General features: G+C 51.9%; 1 protein-coding gene across 10 annotated transcripts in view; it reads left to right on the forward strand.

Annotated features, from left to right (window-relative positions):
• The window catches only part of P2RY6 (pyrimidinergic receptor P2Y6), a 60,059-nt gene extending 44,950 nt beyond the window's left edge, over positions 1 to 15,109 (forward strand). For 4 of the 10 annotated variants that reach the window (XM_069555438.1, XM_069555435.1, XM_069555437.1 and 1 more), the window contains exons 2-5: positions 11,798 to 11,855; positions 12,494 to 12,555; positions 13,444 to 13,494; positions 13,720 to 15,109. In XM_069555438.1, coding sequence (XP_069411539.1) covers positions 13,754 to 14,740 — 987 coding nt within the window. In that variant the 5' untranslated portion in view covers positions 11,798 to 11,855; positions 12,494 to 12,555; positions 13,444 to 13,494; positions 13,720 to 13,753 and the 3' untranslated portion in view covers positions 14,741 to 15,109. Of the gene's footprint in view, positions 1 to 9,262; positions 9,424 to 11,797; positions 11,856 to 12,493; positions 12,556 to 13,443; positions 13,495 to 13,719 lie in introns of those variants that run through there. The other 6 variants (XM_069555432.1, XM_069555429.1, XM_069555433.1 and 3 more) reach the window with 3 other exon arrangements.
• Positions 15,110 to 19,953: the final 4,844 nt, after the last annotated feature.

Genomic DNA, 19,953 nt, shown 5'->3' on the forward strand with positions numbered 1-19,953 from the left:
TTTCCTGGAAGCCACAGATGGGGCTCCCCTCCCCCCAGCCCTGCACCAGCCTCAGCAGGAGTGACACCAAACAGAAGTCACCTCACAGTGGCCTGTTTTTTCTGAAAGCCTGTGGCATCAAGGTCACTTCTGAGATTGAGATTTCCTTGTGATGGGGCTCAGATAGTCACTGGTTCCCAGGCCCCATCTCACCTCTAAAGACAGAGTCCACTGCTCTCCACTGAGCTGGGCCCAAAGACTCCCTGCTTTACAGTGCCCAGGGCTCAACTGTATGGGTGCGAGATATGGGGGCAGAGAGGGCGGAAGTGGCAGCAGAGCAGCAAGGACTCTCCCAGAAGCTTGATTGTGAAGGAGGAAGACTGTGCTTCTTCCTCCTGGAGAGACACAGGTCAAGGAAGAGGTGTTGCTAAGAGGAGAGCTGAGCATGGAGAGTGTTGTGGGCTGAGGGAAGGAGCCAGCAGGGGCGAGGGCGGGAACCAGCCTTGTATTTATTTCTGTGACCCAGGGAGTTGAAGGAGGCGCCTCTGAAAGGCGTTCCTTTGCTCTGAAGGATGAGTTGCAGGCTGTTGGGGTTGAGAGAAGGCCCAACAAGAAAGATGGGGCAAAGCTTTGGATGAGAAGGGAGAGAGGCTGCTCTGGGACAGGCAGAAGTTTGGGAGCTCAGCCAAGCTGAGTGGCTATCAGTTCCTGGGCTTCAGGGCCCTGGGCTGAGTCATGTCCTTCATCCACATTTGGCTTGGCAGTGCGGGGCTGAGCAGGCTGCTGGTGCCAGGGATGAGGGATACAAATGGAGGAGCTGTGATCTCAGGAGTCTGGTGTCCTGGGATGAAGGGCCAGGCTGGCAGGGGAAGGGAGAAGGGCCAAGAAGATGCTGGCCCAGTGCTGGAGGCCTCCAACTCAGAGGCCCTGGTGCAAAGGGAGTGATGGTGTGCAGGCTGGAGGCTCTTGGGGGGAGAGCAGGGTAGAGCTGGGCCAGTGGAGGAGGTGGAGGAGACAGAGACCTTGGACAGACCAGGAGGAATAAGCAGGCAGCCCAGGCCCACCCAGCCATGTCCTGTTCACCCTTCTCAGCTGGGACTGCCCATAGCCTGAATCTCAACACACCACCGGTTAGGGGCAGCTCCACGGGTCTTTATCGGCCCCCAATCCCCAACACACACACTGCAAGTACCAACTGCAGCTTGCGGTATAAACACAGCCTTGAGTCAAGTTCCCTATGAGCCATCAGATTTCTGTTCCTAAGTCTACTCTGTTCTCAAACTAGCCCTAGAAATTCATCCATCCATCCATCCATCCATTCAACAAATATTTATTGAGTACCTACTATATGTCAGGGACCACCCTAAGCACTGGGGATGCAACAGTGAATAAAATATGAAAATCCCTGCCCTGGTGAAATTTATGTTCTGATGGGAGGAGATAGACAATAAGCAAACACATAAAATGATACATTTAAAGATAGTATGTGCTCCCCTGTCCAATAAACCATTGATGTCTCAAAAAAAAAAAAAAAAAGATGATAAACACTAAGGAGAAAAATGCAGCAGAAGAGGAGATGAGTGTGTGCTGGTGGGAGGTTTAGTTTTCACTGGAGTGGAGGGACAGGGCCTCACCAGGAAGATGTCATTTGAGTGACCACCTGAAGGAAGTAAGGTCTGTCCTATGTTTTTCATACACACTCCACACACCAAAGTGTACTCCACAGCAAGACCCCCTGCGGCACCCAGTGCCCCTCCACTCAACACCCTGAGCCTGGCAGGTGCCTGACTTTGCTCTCTTCCTCCCAGGCCACCTCTCAGATGCCCATAATGGACTGTTCCTCCCATACTGGGTTGGCCACAGATGGGACCCCAGTCCCACATATGAAGATGAGGAAAAGGCCATGCCCCCCTCACAGTCCCCAGGCAGGGAGTGAGACACGATGGAGGCAAAGGGCTTTGTCCCCAGGTTTGGAAATGGTTATGGCCTCCTGACCTCCTGCCTGGTTTCTGGGCTCCACCACTGGGTTCCCTGGGCCTGGACATGCACCCTGGACTTGCTGATGGGAATGAAGACCAGCTGATGAATAGTCTTGGGACAGTCTCTGCAGGGTGTCCTGAGGGATTGGGGGCAGCCAGCTTCAAGGTCCCAGAGGCAGGTTCGACTGGGGAACAGAAGCAGTTGATGGGGGCAGCACTCAGGCTTGGTATGACAAAGCATATGTCTCAGTGAGTTCTCTCAAAGTGAAATGCAGTGACCTAGGAGAAAAGGGGACTTCCTGGTAGCTCAGCTGGTAAAGAATGAGCTCCCTGTCATGGGGAGTATGTGAGCAGGGGCCAGACAAGCCTGTCAAAGAGGCTTCAGGGAGCCTCCTTCTCTGATGGGTGGAGGAGAGCTCTGTATCAGCTGCTCTTAAGACGTCTCTGGCCTGGTGATCCAGAATGCAGAGACTTATCATTGACCCCTGAGCTCTGGGGTCCAGTTGGGCCTTTTGTCTCTGCCAGGTGGGCTCAGGTGCTGGAGATGGTCACAGCAGGGCCAGGCCAGAGGGCTGCCTTTTGTGGGTAGTGAGGGGTTCCTCTGAAGTTTTCTCTGCACCCAAACCTTGCCTGTGAGAGTTGAAGACATAGTTACCTTCCTTTGGGGCCTCGGTGTCTGTGAAGTGGACAGGACCATAACCTGCAGTAAACATTCAGGCAGTGTGGGTGGTCTGCCTTTCCTGAGGGTCAGCAGCTGCGGGACGCAGGTAGGCTCAGAGGTGCTATTCCTGTGGCCGTGACCTTCATTCCCCCTGACAAGTCTTCTGTGTCATCAGCCAAGATAAAGATCTGATTTGATTGTTTTGTTTTATTTTATTTTGCCAGGCAGCACCAAGGACAGAGCCCTGAGGCTCATTTTTACAGACCGATCCACTCGTCCGGCATTTGCCAGTGCCTCTTGGGAGCTGGAGCCTGTGCTAGTCTCTGGGGCCACAGAGAGAAAGCAGACCTTGTCCCCAGTTCCTAACAAAGTTAGAGAAATGAGGGTGTCTGGCTAACATTGTCCCTTGAGTTGTTCTTTTCTGCCCTGACTCCTGGTCTCCATTCCTTTGTCCTATCTCAGGCCACTGAGTTCCCGAGAGACAGGATGGAGTTGTGGATTTACTGTATACTTTGAGAAAATTCCTGATCTCTCTGGCGTCAGTTTTCCTGTAGGGAAAATGTCACCTCTCTTCCTGAGCATAGACTTTATCATTATTCAGATCTGTGTACTACCCCTGGCTCACCTCTGACTCACCATGTCACCTTGGGCAAGTCACCAGCCTTCTCAAAGCCCATTTCCTTGTCTTGTAAAATGTGGATAAACAGCTCACCACATAGGGCTGTCGAAAGAGTGAAAGAGATCCTGCCACAAAAGCACTTACCTTCTGGGTAGCCAAGAAGCTATAGCAGTAAAGTTGTTTGGGAAAATGAGGCTTGGGGAGGTGAAGTGACCTGCCTAGGATCACACAGCAAGGGAGTGATGAGTCTAAGACTAGACCCTGGATTTCTGCCTTTCTAGTTTCCTTCTCAGGAGATATTGAGATGGCTGGTCACTCCAGAAGCTGATGGGAGAGGGGCTCTCCTCATGGCAAATGAATGGGGGGTGCTTCCTGGCTGCCCCCATGGAATCCAGGCGGGACCTGACAGTCCCTCAGTCACTGCCTGCCCCTCTGCTGGTATCCTTCAGGCTCATGGCCAGTTCCAGCCTCCACTGCAGGGATACTACGATTCTAAGGCCAAAGCTGTAAAGATGGGCTGTTGGGGGCAGCCCATGGGGAGGGGAGGCAGCGGGGTGCAGGACTGTAGGTAGGACTCCTGATTTTAAGTGACAATCCTAGGTTAAACAGACTGAAGCATAAGGGGAACGTATTAGCTCATGCCTTCAAAAAGTCAAGTGCAAGGTAAAGCTCCAGGCATAGCTGGAATCAGGTGCTCGATGGTGTTCTTAGGAACACCTCTGTGTGTTCCCACCTCTCAACTCTGCCATCCCTTGGCTTTATTTTGGACAGTCTCCTCCCTAGTGGTCGTATCTTCAGTTTGTAGGATAGTGCCAGGCACATAGGTAACCTGGCTCCAGCAGCTCCAGGGTCACTTCCTACTAGCTTTGCAAACCCACTGGGAGACCTCACTCCTTTCCAGTGTTCTAGCAAACACTCCAGAATTGGAGGCGCCCAGTGAAGGTTGCCCATCCACCCCTGAGCTAGTTGCAGGGCCTGAGGAGCCCACTCTTGTCTCATTGGCAGATCTAGGTCACAGGCCTTTCACTCCCAGATCCTCAAGGTTCCAGGGAAAGAAGGAGGGGAGGCTGTCATCATGAAAGGGGTCTGGGAATTAGGTGGGAGAAACTACAGAGGAGCAGAACCATGATGGCCTGCAAAACAAGCCAGACAGCTGGACCCGGGCCATTTCTTCCCCAGTGGACTAGAGCCTGGTTATCTGGGAGGATAAGTGGGTTTTGAAGGTACTAGTGGAGGCTGTCAGCCATGTGCACCCCTTGCAGCTAAACAGCAGGGTCCTTCATGAAGGGAGATCCAAGTGGTGCACCTCCATGGGGAGATTTTAAAAGTGGGACAGACTGGGGGGTCCAGGCAAAAATAAAGACACTCGCACACTGGCACTAGGGAAGAGGGCTTACTGAAAGGTCCTAGAATCTCTCAGAACCCTGGTCGAGAGGTGCTGCAGCCCCCATGGGCATGGACTTGGAAAGTCAGCCGTTATGGATTCGCCTTCTTCTGGCAGGGGTTGTCTGTGCAGCTGGCTGTCTGGGCTGTGCTCTGTGGCATAGTTCCTCACCTCAAGACTGCCTGTGACTTCTCAGCTCTTTGCCCACTAGGTCACCATGATCTCAGACCTCCTCATACACACACGTGCCTAAGAGAGAAACTCTTACTAACTTTGCCAGGCCTCAGCTTCCTCATCTGCAAGGTGGGGTTGGTAACTGTGAAGAGTAAAGGAGATAATGGCATGTGAAGTACTGGCAACTCTGAAGAGTAAATGAGATAATGACTTGTGAAGTATTGTTGCACAATAAGAACATCTGTCCAGACTGTGGTGGGGATTACATGAGCTCACCAATGGGCAGCTGGGGCCTGTACACAGTTGAGCTGCAGGAGAGCCAAGTTTCTTCTTTACTCAACCTGTGGAGGCTAGAGAAAGACTAGAAGCAGCAGCTTCAACTCCCAAATTCCCCAAAGCTGTGGCTTCCCCTTCCTTACATTCAAAATGACTATTTTAGTTCCAGCTTTAATTTCTGTTTAGCAGGAGGTGAGAAGGGGAAGTGGGAAAAGAAAAGAGAAATCAAGTTTCCTTTTCTCTGTGTGCCATCCTCCTGCCAAGTTTTGCCTGCTTTTAAAGACAGCCTGGTCCCCCAGGTGAGACCAAAACCCCTCCAGGAGGGGTTGGCTGTGCCCCAGCCCACTGTTCTCTGGGTGCCAGGGAGGAACGGACCTCAGGGATTTAGCCATTTATCTAGTGACAACTCAGGCTCAGAGAGGGTACGTGGCTCACTCTGGGTCACACAGCAAGTTGGTGATGGATCCCAGCTTGTCTGACTCCTCAAGGGAAGGAAGCTGGGTCTTGATCTCTGTCATCCTGTGCCCTTGCTGCTAAGCTCACAGACCTGGGGCGGGGGGGACAGGCAGACAAGAGGGTTTCCAGGCCTTGTTTCCCAGAAGGCAGACAGGCAGGCCAAGGTTAGGAGGCCTCTTCCCTTGTCCAGCCTGGTCTGAGCTGGCTCCTGGCCGTCTGGCAGGTGGTGACTCAGGCTTCCAGCTCTTGCCTCTGGCCAGCAGGCCACCTCATCCCTTCCCGATAAGAAGGCCTTGGGGCGAGATTTGGGATGGGATGAGGCTACAGAGTCATCAAAAGGGGTATCTTGAGACTCCAGGATCCAAGGGGCCCAGGGAGCTTCAACCCACCAGTTTTTCCTTATGTCTAAACTGGATTGCTTCTGCTACAGGCAGAGACCAACCCCAGGCATTGTTGTCTGAACTGAAAGTAGGAAATGGCAGAGATAGTCCCCTCCGAGGGATGAGGGACTTCAGTGTTTCCACCAATAGCATGCATGGAGTGGAGCTGGGAGGTGAATGCTTGGTGTCTGGGAGACACTCCCTGGGTCTCCTCCTCAGCTGGACGGCTCAGCCCTGGCTCTGGGCCCTGCCAGTGTCCCCATTGGCTCCTGAGAGTCACCTCACCCAGGTGGGGGATCTGAGAACAAGGCTGGAGCTTGTCCGGGCATGAGTGGGAGAAGGGCTGGGGCATGGGTCAGGAGGAATTGAGGTTGGGAACCCAGTCCTGAGGTTGCTCAGCGCCAGCCCCAGGGGCCAGGCTCCCGCAGTGTAGAGACGTGCCCCCAGCCCTCGTCTTAGGGCAGCGGTCGGAAGGCGGCAGGTTGACTATCCTGGGTAGTCTCCTGGCGCCATCTCCTGGCCAGAGGCCCTCAGTGCCGGGAAGACCGAGGGAATTCTCTGGCTGGACCATCTAAGCGTGGGCTTTGGGTGAACAATGGAAAAGGTGGCTGTATAGTAAGAAAGACCTTGTTGAAATGCCACCAATCTGGGACACTTTGGAAAACTCACTAGCCTTCCTGAGTCTTAGTTCCTTAATTGGTAAAATGGAGAGAAAAATTTCCACCACTACCTGCCCAGAACAGCAGATAGAACATCCAGCTCAGGGTGGGCAGTGAAGAAATGAAAGATACCTGGTGCCGATGACCCAGATATCTCTGGAGACTGGGGTGCTCTAAGGGAGCCCAGAGCTGGGCTTGGAGTGGATTCATTCAGTTAGCAAACGTTTATTAAGTACTTATTGTGTGCTAGGGCAGCTCACATACAGAGTTCATTTAATTCTTACAACAGCTTGTGTGGTAGGTACCAATAAAGACTCCCGTTTTACAGATGAGAAAACTACAAGGAAGGATAAGTGGGATGATTCAGAGACAGTGAGTGAAAGTGTCCCAGGCAGAGGAAGCACCATGCGATGGGCCCAGGGGCTGGAAAGCCTGGTGGGGAAAGTCCTGGTGGTGCCACCTGGGCTCTGCTTGAGCTTTTATGACAGGCCACCCTTCCTCATGCTTCCCAACTGGTCCCCTCTTCACACAACTTATTCCGCGCTCTGGTTGCAATATTTATACTTCATTTCTCACATCCTGCCTGGGATGCCCTCTTCATTCTACGTGTCCGGGTCGTCTCTGCCCTTTAAAGCCCAGCAGCAGACATGCCTTCTCCAGAAGCCCTTCCAAGTGGACCCATGACCCATAAGACCTGAACTTTCCCTCCTAGGCCCACCCAGAGGGCAGGAACTGAGACCCAAGCCCTATCCTGGGGCTGATACCTTCAGGAAGTCCTTGGAGCTGCTCCCATTCTTGGGACAGACACCCTGGTGGGGGCTGGGAGTGACCGAAGGAGGTCGTCCTGGGAATCCAGCAGTGCTGGACTGAAGGCCAGGCATCGTTACCCTCCTGAGCTCCAGCACAGCACAAATCAGACCAGGACATCCACCCAGTCAGCTGGCACAAGCGACCTCCTAGCACAGACTTCAATAAGCTTGTGCACAACTGAACAAGTGTTTTGTTTTTAAATATCTGTTTATTTGGCTGCACTGGGCTTAGTTGCGGCCCGCAGGATCTCCACTGCGGTATGCAGGATCTTTAGCTATGGCACGGGGCTCTCTAGAGCACGCAGACTCAGTGGTTGCTGTGCTCCAGCTTAGTTGCCCCATGACATGTGGAATCTTAGCTTCCCAATCAGGGGGTCGAACCCACATCCCCTGTGGATTGGAAGGCGGATTCTCAACCACTGGACCTCCAAGGAGGTCCCTGACCAAATGTTTATTGGCAGTTCAAACCTGAATTTTCTCAGTTTGTTCTAAACTTTTGGCCCTGCCAGAGTCACACAGTGAGTAGGCACCAAGATAGAATGAGAACCTGGACCTCAAACTCCTGAGCAGGGACCATCCCCTGCACCATTCTGTCCCTGCTCCCTTATTTGCCTCCTCTGCTCCAAATGAAAGACTGTCTCCTCCAGGTCACCCCCCTGAGTACTGTCTCCACCACCAGAGCTGGCCCTCTTGGGACGGCAAGGAGTCATAGCTCCTCCTCTGATTGTCCTAATAGCTGGTTCAGTGGTGAGGAGCAGCCAGGGGAGGGCTGGCACACAGGGAGAACGCACCCAGATAAGTTCTTGGGGCATCAACTCTACCCCCACAACCTACACCCTTCACTCCCGGGGAGCTCTGGGCCTGCAGTGTTGAAGGGACTAGTAACTGCTACGTGGGGGAACGTGGGAGGATCTGATGGCATATAGTTGCTCAGTGCATGCTTGTGAAGAGAGGGAAAGAGGAAGGGAGAAGGTGGCTGAGTAAGTGAGTGCCTAGGTGGGTTGTCAGGAGTGAGCTATTGAATGAATGAAGAAAGAGGGGATAAGATTGGGATTGAGCCTGTACACTATTGATACTATGTCTAAAATCGGTAACTGATGAGAACATACTGTGTAGCACAGGGAACTCTGCTTAACCCCTTGTGATTACCTGAATGGACCCAAGTCCAAAAGGGAGGAGATACATGTATACATATGGCTGATTTGTTTTGCTGTACAGTAGAAACTAACACGACATTGAAAAGCAACTGTACTCTAATAAAAATTAATTAAAAAATCTAAAAATATCCACACACACACACCCCCCCCAAAAAAAAGAGAGAATGGAGGGATGGGTGGAGGAGTGACCCAAAAGATGGGTCTGGGTATTACAGCTAAAGTGTTAGTCGCTCAGTTGTGTCCAACCCTTTGCCACCCCATGGACTATAGCTCACCAGGCTCCTCTGTCCATGGAATTCTCCAGGTAAGAATACTGGAGTGGGTTGCCGTGCCCTCCTCCAGGGGGATCTTCCTGACCCAGGGGTTGAACCTGGATCTCCTACATTGCAGGCAGACTTTATCTTCTGGGCCAGCAGGGAAACCCCTCTTTAGGGGTTAAAGAGGGCCCAAAAGTTCTCTAATCACCAAACTACTCATTAGATAGATGAGAAGACTGACAGAGGGCTGAGGAGAAAGGAAGCTGTCAGATCGTTGGGGCTGGCCTTCCACCAGCAGTCTCTGTCCTCTCCACCTCTCTCTGCATCCTCATCACCCAGTTTCTCCTGCTGGGGTGAGGAGGGTTCCGGGAAACAGAACTTTTCTCCGCCTTCTTGCTCCTTAGATTCAGTTTCCATCAGGCTTTGGTGTGAAGGGCAGCGGGGAGGGGGCAGCCCCCGCAGGGGCTATTTCAGTCAGAGACAGACGTGGCAGGAAACAGAGGAAGCTGCCCTTTCAGAGGTGTTACAGACCAGGCCGAGAGCAGAAGAGTGGAGAGCTTCATGTCTGGCCTCCCCTTGACCCAACACACTTGGGGCCACCAAGACGTGCGTTTCGGGGACAGGAGGCTGTATGTGAGTGTTGGTACATCTCGGGGGCCGTGGGCGGGCAGGCTGGGTCCAGCACTGATCTCAAGAAGATCCAAGATTTGGGCAAGGGGGTGGGCAGAGAGGAAGGGACTCCACCCAACTGGGGGATCAGAAAAAGAAAGAAGTAAGCTTAGATCTGGAGCTTGATGGATACTGGGTTTTGACAAATAGAGATGGGTTAAATGGCATTTTGTGTGGAGGGCACAGCAAAGATGGGGAGGCTAAAGAGGAAGTCTGGATCTGTGACTGTGAATGGCTGTGTGGTGGTCTCGGGCTCTCGAGAACAGTGAGTGTGGCACGAGAGGAAGCCGCAGAGTGAAACACTTCATCTGGGTGCAGAGGTGAGGTCCTAGTGAGGCTGGAGGGCTTGGCAGGAGCCTAAATGTCAGGACAAGAGCTTGAGTTTTTCTCCAAAGCGCCAAGGGACCCAGGGAAGGAGAGCCCCTATTATAAAGCACTACGCACCACACACACATACACACCCACACACACCCACACACACACACACACCCCACACACACACGCTGCAGACAGAGCGGCTGGAGCCCAGGAAGAGGCTGGGGTATGGGCACACGGCCCAAGAGTGAGTGACAGATGTGAGGGCCCAAAAGAGCCTACGTCAGCCGCTGCCTGGAGGCAGGGACCACACAGGCCCTCCCTGGGGACCAGCTCTTGCCGGGAAGTGGGAGAACCGCTCACCCCGCCCAGGTCCTCAGAGGCTGAGTGGATCAGGAAGCCAGGGTGACAGTCAGGCCCACCTTTCCCGGATCTCCTCGAGCAGCCCCTGCCTCCTTCCGAGAGGACCGGTCTTGCCAGGGAGTGGGAGGCAGAAAACACCCAGAGCGGGAGTGGGCTGACCCGGGAGATCGGGACTGACATTGCTATGTACAAAACAGATAACTAATGAGAACCTGCTGTATGGCACAGGGAACTCACTCAGGACCCTGTGGTGCCCTAGATGGGGAGGAAATCCGGAAAAGAGTAGACTTCTGTTTACATATGACTGATTCACTGGACAGCAAGAAACTAACCCACCATTGTAAAAATTAATTAAACAGGGGGGAAAAAGCGCCTGGAAACTCCAGTCACCTGAGTCAGAAGGCTGTCTCTCAGGGTGGTGTCTGAGGGCAACAGACCTCCCCAAAGAGAGTTCAAGGGCACAGCCCAGTTCCTTCTGCCCAGTTCCTCCTCCTCACCATGACCTGTCCTAGCAGGCTGCTCTCCTCTCTGACTCTGCCTGCTCTGGCTTCCTCCCCACCTGGGGTCACCCCGAGGGGCCTCTCACCCCTCTCCACCCATGCAAATCTTCTTCAACCACCAGGGACTTGCTCCATCCTCCATCCTTCTCTGGAAATGTCTTCTATCCTATGTCTCACACTGGTCTCCCCCTTCAGATTGACATATGAATATGACTACGTATATGTGTGTGCATGTATCTGTTTCTGCATCCACCTGTCTACATCTATACACTGTGCCCCATGCAGTGGGCAAGTAGTGAGTACCCATTAAATGTCTGGCATGTGAAAACATGAATACTGGAGCGGATAGCCTTTCCCTTCTCCAGAGGATCTTCCCAACCCAGGGATCAAACCCGGGTCTCCCGCATTGCAGGCTGATTCTTTACCAGCTGAGCCACAAGGGAAGCCCCATGTGAAAACAGGAGAATGAAAGAATGGCCAGAACCAATGAATGAATGAACTTTATCCTGCCTGAACTAATCTTGACTTCTCGGCAACAGTGGGGGGACCACTGTACTTCCTCCTCTGGCCTCCACCTTGTGCTTAACTGGTCAGCTGGGTGCCCCATACTCCCAGCACATGGACTATAGCCCCAGAAAGAATGTTTGATAATTAAAGGTGATGTGGGATACAGACTAGAGAATCCAAGCATCATCATTTTTCAGTTACCCAGAATCTGGGTAACTCTGATTTCATTGAAATCAAATTTTAAGTTGGGATAAATTAGTTTGGGGAGTTACATTTTACTCTAATATAACTTTTAAAAATCTTATAATTTTATTAGGTATATTTACATTAAGAGTAGCTCACACTTGCTTATGCCAGGCACTGATCCTCATGACAAACCTATGAGGCGGGTACTGTATTATCCCTTTTTATAGATAGGGAAGCCAAGCACAGGGGTTCATTAATGGGCCAAGGGCCACACAGCTCATATGTGGCAGAGCTGGTATTTGAACCCGGACATCTGGACCAGAGCCCGTATGCTTGGCTTCAACCCCCTATTGCTCTTTGAGTGTATTGGCAGGACTTCATGTTTTTTCTGGGCCTCAGTTTCTCTTATCTGTAAAATAGGAAGAGGGGATGATTTGAGTCACTATCCCAAAGGTTTTCCTTTACAGGACCATTGGATTAAAGTTGTGAATTCTCTCTGGACGAAATGGAAATGCCACTGGGGAGGTGAGTATCAACAAGTCAGACGATCCCAAAAAGGGACCTCTTAAAACATTTGTGCAGCTGGCTCCCCCAAAACTCAGCCTGAAGGGACAAGTGGAAGGACAAGGTGTAGGATACAAAAGCATGGCATGGCATTTACTAAGCATACTGTGTATCAGGTCTATAACAGTTTTACTGACAAGCACACAGGCCCAGCAAAGGCAAGCAACATTCCCTAGGTAGAACAGCATAGAGGCAGAGGAGTCAGGATTTGAACCAGGCCTGCCTAGCTCTGAAGCTAGATTTATAAGCTTTCCACTCCATGTCCATGGGTCGTGCTAAGTTGCCTCCTCTTAGACAGGCAGTTGGGTTCTGGTTCTGACTCTCCTAACTCTCTGAGATTGAGCAGTCAGTGCCCCTAACTGTGCCTGGATTTTCCTCTCTGTAAAGCAGCTGTAGACTTGGTAGGTCCCTCAGCCATTTGCCTTTGTGGGGAAGCTCTTTTCTCTGTGGCCACCAGAGGGCACTGTGGCCTCAGTGGCTTCGCCAGACCTGCCTTTGTAGCCTCAAGTCCAGTGGAAAGACATAGAGAACTCTTAAATCACCTCCTTTGCAACTGAGCACGCATACACGCAGATCACCACCTTTTCCCCATTTTACAGATAAGGAGACTGCAACCAAAAGAAGGACCATGGATTTGGAAGATGGAGTCCAGGCTGAGAAGGTGAGCACAGCCCTTAGCCCAGAAGTGTGCTGCTGCTGCTGCTAAGTTGCTTCAGCTGTGCCCGACTCTGTGCAACCCCATAGATGGCAGCCCACTAGGCTCCCCCGTCCCTGGGATTCTCCAGGCAAGAATACTGGAGTGGGTTACCATTTCCTTCTCCAGTGCATGAAAGTGAAAAGTGAAAGTGAAGTTGCTCAGTAGTGCCGAACTCTTAGCGACCCCATGGACTGCAGCCCACCAGGCTCCTCCATCCATGGGATTCTCCAGGCAAGAGTACTGGAGTGGGTTGCCATAAGTGTGACATTCTGCTAATATTGGTTAATTAATTAACAGGGTCTTCCCTGCCCAGGGCCCCAGTCTGGGCTCTGAGACACAGACCTGGCACTTCTCCTTAAGAGCTTTTTAGTCTGTGGGAAAGAGATAGACAGGCAGGCCCACCATGACTACCATCCCCAAACTCCAGGGAGCCCAGGGAAGATCTGCCTAGCATGATTTAGCACCTCTGACTATATGACATCCTGAGAGATGGGTGCATCATTCCCCCATTTTCAGATGGGAAAACTGAGACTCAGGTAAGGTATTAATATAACGTGTCACTCGACCAAAGTCACATCACTAGTAAGTAGCAGAAAGTGAAAAATGAAAGTGTTAGTCACTCAGTTGTGTCTGACCCTTTGCAACCCCAAGGACTATAGCCTGCCGGGCCCCTCTGTCCATGGGATTCTTCAGGCAAGAATGGCATGGGTAGCCATTCCATTCTTCTGGGGATCTTCCCCACCCAAGGATTGAACCTGAGTCTCCTGAACTGCAAGTGGATTCTTCCCTGTCTGAACCACCAGGGAAGCCCAGTTGGGATTCAAACCAAAGCCTGTCACTCTTCTCTTACAGGGGAGCCATTTGACTAGCATTTTGAAGGATGAATAGAAATTCATCAGGAAGGTTGGTGGGAAATGAATATTATAGAAAGAAAATGAATTGGATTTCTCTCAAGTTTGAGCTTTATTGTATTCTGGATTTCGTGAAAGTAAGGGCTGTGAGGGGCTTTGGTGGGGTAGTGAGTATCAGAGATGGTCCAGGTGGGGAAATCAAGGCCCAGAGAGGGATGGGGGCCTACTGGGTGGTCCACGAGTGTGGTCACTGACGGATCGTGTGTTGCTTCCCCAGCCTCTCTGGATGTAGGAAGCCCAGCTGAACAGGCATGGCATGGGGCAATGGCACAGGCCAGGCCCTGGACGCGCCGCCCACCAACTGCGTCTACAGAGAGACCTTCAAGCAACTGCTGCTGCCCCCTGTGTACTCGGCGGTGCTGGCGGTGGGCCTGCCCCTGAACGCCTGTGTCATCGCCCAGATCTGCACGTCCCGCCGGGCCCTGACCCGCACGGCCGTGTACACCCTGAACCTGGCCCTGGCTGACCTGCTGTATGCCTGCTCCCTGCCCCTGCTCATCTACAACTACGCCCAAGGTGACCACTGGCCCTTCGGAGACCTCACCTGCCGCCTGGTCCGCTTCCTCTTCTATGCCAACCTCCATGGCAGCATCCTCTTTCTCACCTGCATCAGCTTCCAGCGTTACCTAGGCATCTGCCACCCTCTGGCCCCCTGGCACAAGCGTGGGGGCCGCCGGGCTGCCTGGCTAGTGTGTGGAGCTGTATGGCTGGCCGTGACAACCCAGTGCCTGCCCACTGCCCTCTTTGCCTCCACAGGAATCCAGCGGAACCGCACGGTCTGCTATGACCTGAGCCCGCCCGCCCTGGCCACCCACTACATGCCCTATGGCATGACCCTCACGGTCATCGGCTTCCTGCTGCCCTTTGTCGCCCTTCTGGCCTGCTACTGCTGCCTGGCCCGTCGTCTGTGCCGCCAGGATGGCCCAGCAGGGCCAGTGGCCCAGGAGAGGCGTGGCAAGGCAGCCCGCATGGCTGTGGTGGTGGCAGCTGCCTTTGCCATCAGCTTCCTGCCTTTCCACATCACCAAGACAGCCTATCTGGCAGTGCGCTCTACACCTGGCGTCTCCTGCCCCGTGCTGGAGGCCTTTGCAGCAGCCTACAAGGGCACACGGCCCTTCGCCAGTGCCAACAGTGTGCTCGATCCCATCCTCTTCTACTTCACCCAGAAGAAGTTCCGCCAGCGGCCACATGAGCTGCTGCAGAAACTCACGGCCAAGTGGCAGCGACAGGGTCGCTGAGTCCACCAGGGCAGGACACCTGGGGGCAGGGCAGCCATTGTGTTTGCCACTGTGACTAGGGCACCAGAAGCTCCACCAGCTCCAAAGCATGCAGAGAATTAGAGCTTAGCCCAGCTGGGCATAGACTGAGGCCCTCACAGACCCCGAAACTTCAACAACTATTTATTAAACCCTTTTTCTGAACCAGGCTCCACGGGTACAGAGAGAGACAAGCCTGGGCCTGGTTCTCCAGAAGGCTCCAAGAAGCCATGGAGAATTCAGAAGTCATGTTAAGCTTCTCACAAAAATACAGTATAACATGTACTATGATTGAGGATTATGCAGCATACTTTGGAGTCACCAATAAAGGGAGAAAAAGAAGATGGGAAATGGAAGTGAGAGCTTCTGGGAAGGGCCATTTGACCTGGGTTTTGAAGGATGAATATGAGCTCTCTGGGGTATGTGCTATGTTCTATTCATTCAGTATATCTTTACTGACACCTTGTGCTTGGGCCTGATTTGGTTCCAGGGCCCCAAAAGAACCATCTCAAGCCTAGCCCCATACAAGCTCTCAGTTACTGGAGGTACAGACACTGATACAGTCATGTCAAGACTATGACAGAGGGAGGCATGGCTGGGGGGCTAGGGTGCCCAGAGGGTGCCCATGACCCAGTCTAGGAGTCTCTCGAAGGGACTGGGGGTGGGGGCATTTTATCCAGATATTGATGGATGAGTGGGAGCTCTGAAAGTGGAAGTGGGGAGCACTGGTTAGTACAGCCTGGGCCATCCCTGTGCCAGGCTCTGCCCTGGGCAGATAGGCAGAGAGCTGGAGTGGAGGGCATGTGGCCTCTTGTGTATGAAGTCTGAGAAAATAAGAGCCATCTCATGGCCATCCTCCAGAGTGGGGCAGGTGCTCCAGGCTGGGGGGCCTCAGCGGAGGAATCAGGGAGCACATTTTAGAAGGGGTGGGGCTTGAACTGGGAGGAATCTAAAAAGCACAGTGGAGGAGGCTGCATCTGGTAGAAGCACTGTGTCTACAAAACCCAGAGGCAGAGATGTGCCCAGGCCGATTATAAAGCGCCAGTGAGTTGCAGATAAGCCTGGGGTTGGGTGTGGAGAGGGGTGCCAAGAAAAGGAGCTGGGTGGGACTAGGGCATTAAATGCCAGGAAGAACCCAGATCCCACCTGTCCTTCACTTGCCCCTCCAAATGTGCCTCTTTCAGGCTCAGGTATCCTCGGTGCCTGGGGACACCTCCACCAGGGCCCCCAAGTAAGGGAAAACAGCCCTTCAACACGGCTTCATTCTTTTTTTTTAATCTGAGTTTTTAATTTTTAAAATTTATTTTAATTGGAGGCTAATTACTTTATAATATTGTGGTGGGTTTTGCCATATATGCGTATAAATCAGCCATGGGTATACATGACCCTTCCTGACCCATCCTGACCCTTCCTCCCACCTCCCTCCCCATCCCATCCCTCAGGGCCATCCCAGTGCTCCAGCCCTGAGCACCTTGCCTCATGCATCGAACCTGGACTGGCGATCTATTTCACATATGAGAATATACATGTTTCAATGCTATTCTCTCAAATCATCCCACCCTCGCCTTCTCCCACAGAGTCCAAAAGTCTGTTCTTTACATCTGTGTCTCTTTTGCTGTCTCGCATATAGGGTTATCATTACCATCTTTCTAAATCCCATATATATGTTAATACACTGTATCAGTGTTTTTCTTTCTGACTTACTTCTCTCTGTATGATAGGCTCCAGTTTCATCCAACTCATTAGAACTGATTCAAATGCATTCTTTTTAATAGCTGAGTAATACTCCATTGTGTATATGTACCACAGCTTTCTTATCCATTCGTCTGCTGCCGGACATCTAGGTTGCTTCCATGTCCTGGCTATTGTAAACAGTGCTGTGATGAACATTGGGGTACACATATCTCTTTCAATTCTGGTTTCCTTGGTGTGTATGCCCAGCAGTGGGATTGCTGGGTCGTATGGCAGTTCTATTTCCAGGTTTTAAGGTATCTCCACACTGTTCTCCATAGTGGCTTTACTAGTTTGCATTCCCACCAACAGTGTAAGAGGGTTCCTTTTTCTCCACACCCTCTCCAACATTTATTGTTTTGATACAACACTGCTTCATTCTTACAGGAGAAGTCAGCAGCTTGAGGAGATGCAGGGCTATCCCCAGGGCCACTAGGAGGCTGCTACAGGGAGATCTTGTGGCCTGGAGCCTGCAGATCAGCCTCGGGACAGACTGCCTCTTCTAGGTTCTACCCCTGCCCTCTCATCTCCATCATTCTGGCCTGTGTGTACCTGGAAGGCTGCCTGGAGGCACGCTCATATGGAAGCATCTCAAACACAGAGCTGAGCTTATAAAACCCTGGAAGGGCTTCTGTCTTGCTGTATCTCACTGTTCACTGAACCCAGGGTAGGCAAGGCGGGAGTGGAGAAGCTAGAAGAAGGAGGCATAGGAAATGCAGGCATTCTTTATTCGCAGCAGCAAGGGAGACCTGCTTTACTCTCTAATGGCTGACACAGCAGCAATGACGACTGTGCAATTCAACTCCACATGACCCGCCTCAACTTCACTGGACTCTACTCAACTTGCCCCCTGCAAGAGTTTTTCAGGTGGTGCTTATATAGATTTACAGAACAAAAGTGGCCTGTGGTCAAGTGGGTCATCATGACCTGCATGCATAATGCTATAAGTGATCTGAGCTATTACATAACCATGTATTTACAAACGTGGGATGAGAGAGCCTGGCCACCCCCATCTTGGCTAATTTGCTCTTCCCCTACAGCATCTCCACTGAAGGTCCCCGAGAAGGCAACAAAGGAGAATTATGCCACACAAAGCCCTTCCAAGTCATCTTCACTTGTTTCCCCTCTGCTCACGTCTCTTTCAGGCACTCCTCTGCTGGCTCCACATCCTCTCTGCTCCTCGTCCTCATCTCCACACACACCCACACGCCACCCCCATTACTCCTCTAGTCCTTATTCCTTTCTCCCAGATCTTAGTTTTCCTCCCATAGAACAGCCTGGCTGGCCCGTAGCTGCTGGTACATCACACAGACCCAGTACTGACAGAACTGGTCGTGGCAAAGGGTGTGTTCTGCCTTAGAAGGTAGAACGGGGAGAAGGAAGAGGGTCAGGGCAGGGAGGGGAAGGACGGAATAACTTCTTCAGTATTTTTCCTTTCACCCTGCCTAATTTCCAGGGCTGTTCAGCCACAGGGACATTTAGAGAAGGGCTCTGCAGGGGTGAAACTCCACAGTAATGTCAGAGGTCTGCTTACAGCTGGTGGAGGAAGTAGCCCAACCCATCTTGGGAATCCATTCAAAGTGCCCTTGCTGGAGAGGCTGACAGTTTGGACAGAAGGCAGTTTGATTCTTTGGGTCATCGTGAGATGGATGTATGGGGACATCAGAAGACAGAGACTGGTTCTTAGTCCCTATATAATGCAGAGCTGTGCCAAGCAGTCCAGGTGTTATCCATTTTGCTTCTGAGACCAGGCTCTTCAGCTGCCTGTCACGGAGGGTAGGAGATGGAAGAGCAGAAGGCAGAGGGCCAATGCAGTGAGTCCCAGAAGATTGTCCCAGCAACGCACAAGAGCTGTGACCCCCTAGTTACTTTTTCAAGAGTGAAAATTGTGGGCCATAGGTAAATCCCATTCCTAGTTTTCCTTGTAAAGCAGAATAGCATAAAGGGTTCAGACCCCAGAGCTAGATCACCTGGGTGTGTATCCTGGCTCTCATTTACTAGCTGTATTACTCTGGACAGGTTCTTTAACTTCTTCATACCTTAACTTCCCTAACTGTAAAATGGGAGTAATAATGACACCTATTTTATAAAACTGTTGTGAGGATTAAATTAACTAACACATGCAAAGCACTTAGAATGACGCCTGGAACACAGTAGGCATGCAGCGAATGTTACTGTATAGTGGTTTCGCCTTTTGTGCACACAGCTTCCTCGAGGGTCCTTCTCTAAGAATAGGCATGGCAGGTTTCTAAGCAAGGAGCTTTAAGCAGAAGATTGCAAGTGTTTTTCTTTCTCCTTTACCTAGAAGGCAGCCAGTCTTTAAGGGGGAAAAAAAAACCCAGCACACTTTTTTGAGAACAAGGGCCATAATTCATGAGCCCTATCTGTTGCTGTAAGAAGGAAAATCATCCATTACATGCCAGGACAGGGATTCCAAGCACCATTTGAGGGCTTGAATTCCTCCTTCTCTTCTCACGCTTTTTTTCTTTTTCCTCTTCCCTATCCCCCTTCTTCCCCCTCACTTTAACCCAGAGCATTCTCAGCGGGGTAGGGGTCAGTGTAGGGGCTTACCCGGGGCATGTCTACTTGCTGGGATGGGGACAGAAAAGACACAGACAGGGGTGGAGTGCAGTGAGGGGCAGGAGGGACCATGCTAGTTCAGAGGGGTCCAAGGATTCTTCTGTGGGTTAGGGAAGATTTTCTGGGGTTGAAGCAGTACAGCTGGGTCTTGGATAGTTGTAATTAGACTGAGGGAAAGGAGATAAGAGTGTTCCTGGTGTAGGGAACAACACAAAGGCATGGAGGCTGTTGGAGGAAGGATAGGAAGGGCTATGGCCTAATATGAAGCTGGAGAGAAAAAGGCTGCCGGCCAAGGAAGCACTGGGGAGTCACGATGATGGTAATGCCCACTGCCAGGATTCCAGGTACCATCAGTGTGTTGTACACTCGGTTTCTCACTTAATCCTTATAATACCTCCTGTTACAGATGGGGAAGCTGGGACCTGAATGTGGGAACTGACTCAGGTCACATAGCCTTTCTCTAACCCAGAAACTAGATCCTCCCCCGCTTCACCCTCCCTCCCCTCCCCTTTCCTCTCTTCACCTGCCTTCCAAGTGCCTACTTGCCCTACCCAGTCCTAGTGAGTGGAGACCCCGAGGACATTGAGCCAACTATAATGTCAAATCATTTTTAGTTAGGCACAGTCTCCTAGGGGGCTTCCCAGGTGATGCCAGTGGTAAAGAACAATGCAGGAGACCCAAGAGATGTGGGTTCCATCCCTGGGTCGGGAAGAGCCCCCGGAGGAGGAAATGGCACCCCACTCCAGTACTGAGGTGGGCTGGCTAGAGCCTTTGGACCAGGAATCCCCTTGGTGGAGAGGGAGGGTATTTAAGGATCTAAACTGGGCCTCCACCCAGTGGGAAGCGCACCAATCAGAGAATGGCTTGCCTGCTCCCAGCATCTC

The sequence above is a fragment of the Ovis canadensis genome, chromosome 15 (genome assembly GCF_042477335.2).
Source record: "Ovis canadensis isolate MfBH-ARS-UI-01 breed Bighorn chromosome 15, ARS-UI_OviCan_v2, whole genome shotgun sequence".
Taxonomy (NCBI): domain Eukaryota; kingdom Metazoa; phylum Chordata; class Mammalia; order Artiodactyla; family Bovidae; genus Ovis; species Ovis canadensis.